This window comes from Onychostruthus taczanowskii, unplaced genomic scaffold, assembly GCF_017590055.1.
Source record: "Onychostruthus taczanowskii isolate IOZ18803 unplaced genomic scaffold, ASM1759005v1 scaffold160, whole genome shotgun sequence".
Lineage (NCBI taxonomy): Eukaryota > Metazoa > Chordata > Aves > Passeriformes > Passeridae > Onychostruthus > Onychostruthus taczanowskii.
The window spans coordinates 52,756-61,812 of record NW_024498796.1 but is presented as its reverse complement, the minus strand read 5'-3'; the positions used below and the strand labels follow the sequence as shown (position 1 = coordinate 61,812).

Sequence of the window (9,057 nt, the reverse complement as noted above, 5' to 3'; positions counted from 1 at the left end):
TATCTCTTAAAGGAACATGGTTGAGGTAGCGCTCTAACAACTTTAATTGAAAATGCGTAGTGGATGCCTATATTTAAGGCAGAAAAGGGAAAAAGATATCCAGAGCAACGTAATTGCCTAAGCTTCCTTTTCAGGAAGCAATTTTTCCAGATAAAAATAAAAGCTTTTCTTGAAAAATCATTATGACTCCAGCACATAATGAGGACAAAAAAAAAAAAATCTTGTAGTTAATTAAACAAATTGTAACTGACAATAATTTTTTAAACAAAACTATGGAAATTTGAGTGTATATATATATATAGAGAGAGAGAAACAAACACACGGTAATGTTCAGAAGTAGTCTAGTTTCAAATGTTGATACAGGTTTCACAAAACCTGCACGTGAAGCATCTGATGAGATGAGTTAGACAATTGTGATCAGTCACTTGGTTTGTGTCCATATGAAAAGTAACACAGGAAAATATATGGAGCACGGACCAAATGAGCACAGTAGAATTTACACACCTTTAAGAATTTAATCCTGTCCATTTAGTTAAAGCAACAAAGAATGCATTTGCTTTCAACTGCAAGCTACCTTCCTGCTCCAAAAGAGGTTCTTAGGGGACTCTAAGTATTTTAAGTTGTATCCATGACTACTTTCAGTACTGTGTCCATGAAAAAACAGATTGAGAACTACCAGAGCCTTTTTAACAGGTTATGCAAAAGGTCTAGCCTTTACCTTCTGTGCTCATACATTACTTTAAAAAACAGTGTCTGCATTTACTGACTAGCACACATGTGCTTTTACTATATAGCATGCCAAACTGAAAATAGACTTACAATGAGGACAATAGCTAAGATCAGTGATCAGAAAATAGTTAAGCCTATTTCTGACAATGTGTAATAAATACAGGACTGAAATAAAACACATGTAAAACTGAAATAAAGCACACATTTGAGCCAGTGGACCAATAAGCCTCTTTAGGAGTCTTTATAGTCAATCACATCAAGAAAAACCTAGGGAAATTTAAATCAAGTAGATTATTCAGCTGACATGCACAAGTGTATATTCTCAGCTAATAAAAAATCCATAGGAAAAATCTGTAGGAGAAAACTTATGGAGTGTTTGAATGCAGTGCACCACTTTTTTCCAAATGTGGTATGCTGCTCCAGTTGCAAATGCCCTGAAAGGAACAGCCTTCTTTCTGCTCCCAGAACTCACTACATCACCACTCAGAACTCACTATGTAAACACTGGCGGGGGCATACACTTGAGAAGTATTAAAAACTATCAAATGCTTTTTGGTTTTTTTCTATTTGGGAAAGAATAAAACTGTTCTCACATTTTCCATTTCCTGTCTTATTAAAGACAAAACTTCTTTTTATTAAGCTAAGGTATGAATGATCATGTTTCAGCCACCAAAAAATAGGCTTTTATAACGAGAAACAACAGCAGACTGAAAAAGTTAGCAGCAGCAGCCAATCTCAGTAATGTAGCTCTAGATAGCATCATATGGTAACACACACAAACACGACCTTCATAAAATGCCTCCAGTGATTCTGCTAGCCAAACAGCGCTCCATCACAAATGTGTAACTAATTCTTCCTACAAATCAAAAGCAATAAACCCCTCTACTAAAACTGCCTTTTTCTGCCTTTCTGGACAAACCTTGTGTTTTACAACACAATGGCCTTAATCTACCATTGCACAGGATGGTTGCTTGCTTGGACAATTATGATTGAAAGTGATGTAAATATCTGCAAACTTTAAACTATTTCAAGACATAGCCATGCTGGCCAGAGATCTCCTAATTTAGAGATGGTCACTTCAGAGTCACAAAGGGAGCAGAAGCATTAGCATATGTGTAGTGGTAGGTTGCTTTATTGATCTAAAAATGTAGCCTAATGAGAACATTCACTTTTTGACAATATATATTTGGGAGGCTCTGTATGAAAAGCAATTCCTTGCTAAGAAAGATGGGTGCTATTGTAGAGAAAACTATGATTCTGGCATACTGTTGCAGCGTGCTTTTATACTTTGTAATACTTTGTAATAGTTGGATTTTGTACCCCCTTATTCTCCCCAGATGATGTACCCCTTTTTGTACCCCCTTCCTCTACCTATGCAACCATTCTCCTGTGTTGAGATCATCCCCCAAATCCCCGCCCTGGCTCTCTGTCAGTCACTCAGCATCCCATCCCTTCTATCTAGATCTTTCGGTCAAAGCTGTCGAGTGATTAGCCCGAAGCCAGGGGTCAGCCCCCCAAGGATGATGTTATACGCTATCCCAAATGTCCATCCCCTAAGGCTGTATCCCTGGAGGGTCTTTATTGGTCAGCAAATGTATCTACCCTCGGTTTCCTCCCCCCCTTTAAATGTAACCTCGAGACTCCTTTGTCTCGCTCTGAGCACGGCGCACCCTGAGGAGAGGGGCTCCCTGGGGAGCTCCGAATAAACCTTGGACTGGCCCCCTGTTCAGAGTCGGCCTTTTACCCTCCACCGATGTCTCCAGCGTCTCTTCTGCTGCAAAGGTGACTAGCCTAGCTGCCCTCAGTACCCTCGGGGCACCAGAGAGTGTCCCCCCCGCTTTCGGTCACTTCGGGGCTGCCCCCCCGCTGTTTGCCGACCCGGGGCTGGCCGGGGTTCACTGGGAGGCACCCAGAGAGACGGAGACAGCTTGGCGCCCAACGTGGGGCTCTGAGACAAACTCCAGAACCTACAGTCGGGCTCGGGCATTCTTTCAGACTGTGGCACCCAGAGAGACGGAGACACATGAACTCATGTATGCATTGTCAGAAAAGCAGATATTTCCAATACAGACATCTTTCTGAAGACTTAATCCTAAATCCATTGTACACAATGAAGATTGGGATATGGGGCTTAACAGTGGGTCAGATGTCTATGAAAACAACTGAGTTTTTCATTAAATTGACAAAAAATGTGACAAAATCAATTCTCTTATTTTTTCAACTCTGGATGGCTCATACAATGGCTGTAAAACATGTACTTGAAATCCTTAAGTTGGTGCTGCTATGCCATACACCCTGGATGCTTATACAGTACATACGAAAAGCTATTTTGAAGCAGGTTTTAAGTATCAAATGTATTATTACAAAAATCATCAATCTGGTGAAGTAATCTGACATCTGGAAAAAAAAAATAAAATGAAGTTGTCGCATCTATTAAACTTTTAAATGAAATAAGAAGTCAGAAAAACAATGAAAAAACCAAACCAAACAAAAAAAAAAAAAAAACAACCCACCCAAAAAACCCTAAACAATAAAAGCAGGTAATATTAATATTACTATGGATGATGAAATTCAGTAATCTACAAGCAATCCATTTTTCTGCTGAAGACAAAGTGTTTTTATCTACAAATACTGCCACAGAAATTGCAGTACCTTCTTCTGAAAAATTATGATTGTGAAGTATTAGATTCAAACTCTGAGCAATAATTGCAAAAAACTGAAAGATCGTTTTTCCAGAGCAAGAATGTAACACTGAAATTGGTTTATGGCTTTTTTGGTTCTGTAAACAAACTCAGGCAAACAATTTATTACACAGAACCAGTTCTACGTAACTACAAAAAGGGACTCTAAAGGCCAACTGATTGTGAGTGAGCACACATAGTATGGGCAGTACCATATTGCTATTGGCAATAATACTATATGCACCAAACACGTAAGGAAAAGATAGCTTTCAAGTCTGGAATACACTATAGACTTCTCTGTACAGTTTCTGAGAAAAGCACATTATTTTTGAAATTATTATTTCTGAAATTAAGTAATTCAAGATCTTGTTTCATTCAGATAGAAAATATATGAACATTTTTCTATTAAATTCTTGGAGTCTTCTAGCAAATAAAATTAATAAATACTAGTATGAGATTTCAAAATCGAATCAACTTATAGACTGCTCAAACAATTCAGCTACATGTATCATAAACTGACAAGTATTTTTTGTTATTTTTATTTTTTTTTCTAGTAAAATAAGAAGTAACTGCATTTTTTTCAAAATATAAAATTCTCCAAATCATTTTAACCACAAATTCAAGTTACAGATCAGATTAAACTTTGTTCTGCATATTTTTAATAAATTGTAAGAAAAAAAATATTAGTATATAGAGTTTTAAACTGTTCTTTTGTTTATAATAACTAAACTTATGTTCTCATAATAGAAGCATTCTTACCTTGTTTGTCCACATTCACATGTTTTTGTCACAAAGGCTGGGCATGAAGGGCATGGTCCTGGGTGGCACAGACTTAGAAATAAGTAAAAAAAGCGAATTTAACTTGAGCTTCATTACACTCGCAGAGACACAATCCACCATGACCCAACATCAGTGCATTATCAAAACATTATACAGGACTCCTACACTCACTCCTACAGAGTGTGAAAGCAGTCTTAACACAAGAAAAAAGAATCTGATTATTACAATTGCATCAGTCTCAAAGACCACTAATGTTGAAGGAAAAACTGCATTCCTGCTGCTGTCAAATCAACAGTACTACTAACAAATCAATTCTGCTACTGACACATTTGATATTTTGCATTTCACCAGCAAACATGCATCAACTCAACTGTGTTCATCATTGATAACACCCAAAACAATCATCCTATCTCCAGAGCATTAACATATTTATTTCTTCGGTGATCTTAAACACAACAGAGATAAAAACTTCTCTAATAATTTCTTGGTTTGAGCTGGTGGTTTTATTTTTGAACTCAGCACTTCTAGTGCCACCAGTAAGAGGTGTTGCTCCTCCGCCTGTAAGGTAACACATGGAAGACACAGCAAGTCTGCCTAAGTTTTTTTCTTACTATCAAGGGCAATTTCCTGTGGGTCATCAATTCCAGTCCTTTACATATCAGATCTTACCTCCTACTTCAAGAAAAACTAGATGTACCCTATCTGCATGTAAGACCTTAGTTGTGCACAGACAAGCCCAGGTTTGTGAAATTATACTTAACTATCTAGTCTGCACTCTTCCTTAGCCAACTCCCAGTTCCCTTCATCTGCAAAAACAGCAGCTCTCATTTGGAGCAATTATTACTGGCCGGAACTGACCAGCACAGACATCCTAGACAAAAGAAAAAACTCAGAAACATCAGAAAACCCCATAAACACAGACTACCAACTTACATGGTAACTACTGAATTCCTCAAGGATAGTAACTATACAAGTACTAATTAGTACACCAGTTACTACAGTCATATGTGATATAGTCGAGTCATGCCTCCAGCTTGTCAACAGTGTTCTGGCTTCCTTTCTTCCTCTACCACTCCTCCTACTTGACAATAAGGCCTAACCTATCACTAAACGTATGCCAGCTCTAACAGTAAAGCCAAGCAACTGCGCAATAAACCAGTTCAAATCAATGAAAAATCCCCCCCATCACATAAAGCAAATCCAAAAAACAAACCACAAAAACCACCATAACCCTCCATTTTTTAATAAGTCAGTTTTATGACACAGTGAAGAGCTGAAAAAGCAGGCACAAGGAAAGGGAGAAAAAAAGAAAAACTGGATGGATACACAGTAAAGCAGGAAGACAGCAAAACCACTGAATTAATTAAAACTGTATTGTGGAACTTGAGACAATGAGAATTCTGTACATGAATTCTGTAACATACAAGAAAACCTATCTTACAAGAAAACCTCTTGTAAAAGGACTGTACCATAAATTGCACTGTCTTGACTTCAGTTCTCACAGATCCATGTAGGATTCTAAAGGCTGAATGCCAATTTATGAACTAAGAATCAGATTAAGGTAAATATAAATTCAAAATACTATTATCTAGGTCATAACTTGGAAAAGCGAGAAGGCACATCATCTTCAGAAGTCTTTTCACGTTCAGTTTTTTACCTGGCGTATTATTTCTCTCAACATTCTCATATACAAGCAATGCTAAGATTTCTTCCATAACCCCACTCCTGGCACACTTTCTGATGATACTGTATCTCACAACAGCAATTTGTATTGATGACAAATATTTTAAAGTTGTAAGTACCAGTAATAATAGACTGCAGTCTTATAGCAAGATTCCTTTTGTTAGAACAGTATCAGACAATTAATTTTCAGACATCTGAAAGTTTGGACAACATATGTTTCTGAGACAGTTTTCTGACCTTTTGTTAATAAGAACAGAAAAATTCTAGAAATGCAAAAACTAATCCTTTGAAATCAAACTTCTGACTTTTGAAGTAAGTGTTCCTTATGCATCCCTACAGATACACATGCAAAAGTCTCTGGCACTATTTAGTTAGACAGAAGCTACAGTATGACTATAGTTCTAGGATATACTTGATCCATACAACAATTAAGATTGAAATTCAACTTTCACTCAGCATAGAGACATGCACAGGAAGTGCAGAAAATGCTCCTTAAATGATACAGATGGGTGATACCTCTAGAGTTTTAGTCTTGGTTTAGGGGATTAAGCAAAAAACTAAGTTAAATTACTTGACAATGTTGCAAACTGAACTCAAAAATGCTGAAGACTTCAGTATTAACTTCTGTTTGATGAATGCAGAGGTTTTTTTAACTGAACCTTCATTATCTATCATTAGCAAGGAGGATTATTTTGCAATTTACTGCTGCTGCTCTAGAGAACTGGCATACAAGAAAAGTGGTAGACAGATACATCTAGACAGAGGAAAAATTAAACTTCCATTTGCCTGACAGTGAAAATATTAGATACTATAACAGAACAAAAAAGGGATTTTTCTTCTACTACGAAAAGATTACAGTACCAAAGATCTATGAAGGAAGTCCAGCAACTAAAATTTAAATTGAGATGTGGGAAATGGATTTGTAGAGATCTCAGGGCCTGACAGATGGCCCACACAGTATGCATCTGTATGCAAACTTTGAGATAAGAAATGTTGACTTAGAAATGCTATAGAATAGGACAGATATTGTTGAGAGAGAAATGGAGCTAGAAAAAAAAGTTTCAATGGATGGCCTGGCAAATAAGACTAGATACTTTGGAGAAATAGAACTATGAAATATGCCATGTACTAGGACCCATGAGGGACAGTTTTAGATGATTGGCTTTAAGGCATCTACAGCATGGTGTGGCAAAAACCTGATAGGCCAAGAAACACTTATAGTGTGTTGTAATTAGGAAATAGCTGGTTTCTGATTGTGATGATGTGAATTATAACATCTGTATTGTCTCACCCTTCTCATGAGACTGAAAATGGAATAAAAGTTTTTAAAACACCTCTCAGTTGCCCCATCTCTGGGTCAGAAAAAGGGTACTGTCTGACAGAGAAATTTCATTTACTGCTTTGTAAGACCTTTTTCAAATGCTCTCAAGGCCTTGCATAGTTTCAGCTGGCAGGGAGAACTTCAGAGCCTTAAAAGAAGTTTTGCTTTGTTAAGAAGTTTATTATCAGGAAAATTTTATTGAGGGTTAAGCTAGATGTTTCTTTAATGTAGAACCTAACACTGTAAAATAAATGTCAGTGTTTTTAAACTAAAAATGTGAACTCACCTTGAGAAGTGTTATGCATGCCACAGCACAACACTAGCAAAAGGTCTGCCAAGCATTCCCCTTTCAAATAGCTGCTTACCTGTTCCTCAGCTCTGCCAAATCAGCTGTTTATATAAATGGTTAGCATTTCAATAAATCTGAGTAAATATTAGATGTATTACTAAGCCAGTTGATGTGCTCAGGCCTGAGCAGCAGGCTTAAGCCAGAGTTGACTTACCAGATGGATCCTAATCACTGTATGACTACTGACACCCTTAGTATTATTTAGCTAAAAACAGATGACCAAGATCTTATACCCACTGTTTACAACCAAACCACCTGCTTTAAAAACTTTCACATAACTTTATCTGCAAGAAATGTATCATTTTAAGAAATTTTCTCAACTAACACGAATAGAGGCTTGCTTGTAGGGTATTTTAGGGGAAAACCCTCCCAGCCAAGGCCTGGGCTCTGGCTAAGCCCTGGTCCTGGCTGGTCAGCAAGTATTCCACCAGATTCAGGTGTTTCTGTGCTAAAAAATACAATCAAGTCATTCTGACTTGCTGATTTGGGCCTACAAAAGCTGGACCCACTTTCAGGGCAAATTTGGAGGCCTCACCTATGGGTGGACTCACCATGCAAGATTTTCCTAATTGCTGGGAAGGGTTCTCCAGGTCCTCAATGCAAAATAGAGCTTCCCAGCGACTGCGGACTCTGGGTGATAGTAGAATATTTAGGCAATTGATGATGTATCTAACTTTCTCAATCACTATTCTTTCTCTCACAAAGTAATAACTAGGTACACTACCTTGCTTCATTTTGCTTGTTGCTAGAGCCAAGCATGTTGTTTTATTAAATGTATAATTTTACTTTTGTATTACCTTAATATTCATTGTAAAATAAGAAGACCATTCTTTCCATTGGTGTCTGTGTCCTTTAAATTGCCCCTGTCAATTGGCAGTGTAAATCACCTTTACTTATTTTCACCAATATGGGCTGTGGTGTTGAAAAGGAAAAACAGAACAGCTTTTAGGATATCTGCAAACAGAATGACAGTTCTGGTTTAAACCGTATCACCTTATGGGAAAACGTGGGAGGAGGGGAAAATGGCACACAGCAAATCCACAATCCAAAGAAATAAATGCTTGCAAGAAGTTCTGAGATCATCTAAACTTAAGAAAGAATCATGAAATAGAGCGCTCTCTTCAGGAAAATCTCTGCCCAGACATACTGTCGTGGTTTGACCCGGAAGTGAAGTTTTGGGAAGTTACGGTCAAACCAACCAATGGCCACATTTCAAATTGGCACCTGGTGTGGCCACTGGGGACGAGGAGTGTTTTGAAAGTGTTCTATTGTGGATTGTTATGTGTGTAGTTTTTTCCCCTTCCTTTTTGTGTCTGTGTAGATTAATAAAGTATTGTCTTTTTTCCTCCATTCCCAAGTTAGAACCTGCTTTGTTCTGTTCCCGGGTCACATCTCACAGTAACCATTTTGGGGGATACACCTTTCATGGGGGCACTGGCACTGTGCCATTGTCAATCCATGACACATACATAATGATCCAGACTTATCATCTGCATTCCAATACTAAAACCCTG

At 37.7% G+C, this 9,057-nt stretch overlaps 1 protein-coding gene across 2 annotated transcripts in view; it reads right to left on the bottom strand.

Moving 5' to 3' along the window:
* Nucleotides 1–2,847: 2,847 nt before the first annotated feature.
* LOC121333271 (transcriptional repressor NF-X1-like) overlaps nt 2,848–9,057 on the bottom strand; it is a 38,192-nt gene continuing 31,982 nt past the window's right edge. Inside the window, exons 7-8 of one of the 2 annotated variants that reach the window (XM_041399477.1) lie at nt 4,170–4,241; nt 2,848–3,126 (exon numbers count right to left, since the gene is read on the bottom strand). In XM_041399477.1, coding sequence (XP_041255411.1) covers nt 3,102–3,126; nt 4,170–4,241 — 97 coding nt within the window. In that variant the 3' untranslated portion in view covers nt 2,848–3,101. The remainder of the gene's footprint in view (nt 3,127–4,169; nt 4,242–9,057) is intronic. The other variant, XM_041399475.1, reaches the window with a different exon arrangement.